Below are 2,322 nucleotides of genomic sequence, written 5' to 3'. Positions count from 1 at the left end.
AGGACTATAAACCCCTTCACATCAAGGGGTAGCACAGCATGATCACGGCATCCACTGATGGGTCTTTACACGGCGTGCCCAAGCGATGGGGTAGAGGAGGGGTCGCAGTGAGGGGGGTCTCCTTGAAATCTCGGTGGGGGCTGCGGGGTCGGCACGGCCGCAGTGGCACCCGCCTGCCGCTGATGCCAGTCTCTCGCAGGGGGCTGCAGGAAGCACAGGTCACTTTGGCCGCTCGGCTGGGGGAAGCAGAGGAGAAGATCAAAGTGCTCCACGCAGGTACGGTGGGCAGGGGCTGCCGGACGCGGGAGGGGCAAGCTCCCACCCCATGGCTCACCTTCCTCTTCCTCCTCCCAGCGCTGAAGGCCACCCAGACGGAGCTGCTGGAGCTGCGGTGTAAATACGACGAGGAAGCCGCGTCCAAGTAAGTTGCCGGCGATGCCTGGCCGTGCCTGGAGGCCGTTGGCTGAGCCGAGCCGTCTGCGGCAGTGCCGGGTCATCCCTGCGGTGCTGTGAAATGTCTCGAGGAGCTGAGATACTTGAAGCAACCACAGGAGCACCCTGAATCATGGGGCTCCCTATATTTAAGATGCTTGCCTGTGCCCTCAGCTGCGGCTCTGGCCATGGAGGGCTGTGTCCGTGCCTCCGTGCCGGCTGACGCCTCTTGCTTTCTCATCACAGGGCGGATGAAGTAGCCATGATCATGACGAACCTTGAAAAAGCCAACCAGGTGAGCTGGGAGGTGACTTTCCAGCCACAGCGGAACATGTACCCTGCTCTCCTTCCACCCTGACATATACCCCAACACCACATCTAGCCTTCCCTACCTGACCTTCCCTTCCCATTCATTTAGATGTAGTGTTGGGGGAGACGGTTTAGGGGTGAGCTTTGTAGAGTCGGGTTAATGGTTGGACTCGATCCCAAGGGTCTTTTCCAGCCTGAATGATTCTATGATTCCACCTCTGGGGCTGGTGGGGTTCATCTCGCAAAGCCCAGGTGCTGCACCCACCTCAGCACCCTGAGCATCTGCATGGCCTGGATGTCTGTCCCCAGAAATGGTCCAGGGTGGTCAGGCTCCAGGACTGAGAAGCCCTACAAAGGGGAGCCACAGTGGCTCCTCCAAACCAACCCTGTGAAACCCTTTGCCTGGTGTTGGGAGTCACTGGTGTGTTTGGGCTTCAGCCAGGCTTCATTTTGGCTGCCAGAGCCGATGTTTGTCACCTCCAGCCTCTCCCCGGCATTTCTGGGCGTGACCCACCAGCCTGGTGTGGGTTTCTGGCATAATTACTTGTGGTGCTATCCATTCCTACTCATTAGTTTTATTTCATTCTGAAAATACAGGGACAAATTAACGCACGTGGATAATCAAAGAGGCTTAAAGAGCAATTTGCATGTAAATACAGCCTTTTGGGTGGAAAAATAAGCAACATCCCGGAGGTGTGCTGCAGCCAGTGCCCAGGGATGGTGACTGGGAACTGTTTTGGGATATGGGGAGCCAAAACACTTGGGAGGGCTTACGGTGATGGTGGTGGGAGCAGGGTGCTCAGGGTCAGCATCGATCCTGGGTCCCTGCTCTGCCCCATGTCAGACGGGATGAGGCACAGCCTGACACGCTTTCTGCTCTTTTGCAGCGAGCAGAGGCGGCTCAGAGGGAGGTGGAGAGCTTGCGGGAGCAGCTGGCGGCCGTGAATAGCTCCCTGCGCCTGGCCTGCTGCTCCCCGCCGGGCGCTGCTGGGGTGAGAGCACCCCTCGAGGCCGGCAGCATCCCATCGTGACCGAGAGCATCTATCACAACCAGGAGCATCTCATTGCACTTGGGACCACCCTCGTCATAGTTAGGAGCACCCCATAGCAGCCTGGAGCACCCTGGCGTGTTTAGGACCATCCCAATGCACTTAGGAGCACCCCGTTACGTTCAGGAGCACCTGTTTGCATTCAGGAGCACCCACTGTGTTCGGGAGCAAGCCCAAAATTCCCATGCCCGTGGCGTTTTTCCACCACAGGGGTGGTAGTGTTGGCTGTGCCCTACCTGCTCCCCCAACCTCCTATGGGGAAGGGGGACATGGACCCCCATAGCACCGAGCAGATGTACCTGCGAGACCTGTAAGGTCTGTCCCGCCCCAGGGCTACATCGCCCTGGGTCCCTGTCCCACAGGGCTGAGTTCGGGGCTCACCCGCTCCCCGTGGGGACGCGTCGGATGGGGAGGGTGGCCCTTGTCTCCACGTTGAGTGGCCGGGAGCTGACGGTGTCCCCTCTCCCGGCAGGACAAAGTGAACTATTCCATGTGCTCAGGGTCAAGGCTGGAGGCGGGTCTGGCTGCCCAG

At 59.2% G+C, this 2,322-nt stretch overlaps 1 protein-coding gene across 1 annotated transcript in view; it reads left to right on the top strand.

Annotated features, from left to right (window-relative positions):
- Positions 1 to 2,322, top strand: part of CUX2 (cut-like homeobox 2) — a gene marked incomplete at its 3' end in the record, with an annotated part of 10,783 nt that overhangs the window by 1,153 nt on the left and 7,308 nt on the right. The window contains exons 4-8 of the mRNA XM_009873577.1: positions 200 to 276; positions 355 to 421; positions 679 to 727; positions 1,629 to 1,733; positions 2,263 to 2,316. Coding sequence (XP_009871879.1) covers positions 200 to 276; positions 355 to 421; positions 679 to 727; positions 1,629 to 1,733; positions 2,263 to 2,316 — 352 coding nt within the window. The remainder of the gene's footprint in view (positions 1 to 199; positions 277 to 354; positions 422 to 678; positions 728 to 1,628; positions 1,734 to 2,262; positions 2,317 to 2,322) is intronic.

The sequence above is a fragment of the Apaloderma vittatum genome, unplaced genomic scaffold (assembly GCF_000703405.1).
Source record: "Apaloderma vittatum isolate BGI_N311 unplaced genomic scaffold, ASM70340v1 scaffold26207, whole genome shotgun sequence".
Taxonomy (NCBI): domain Eukaryota; kingdom Metazoa; phylum Chordata; class Aves; order Trogoniformes; family Trogonidae; genus Apaloderma; species Apaloderma vittatum.
Note: the sequence above shows the minus strand (reverse complement) of the source record. Positions and strands in the feature narration are given on the sequence as shown.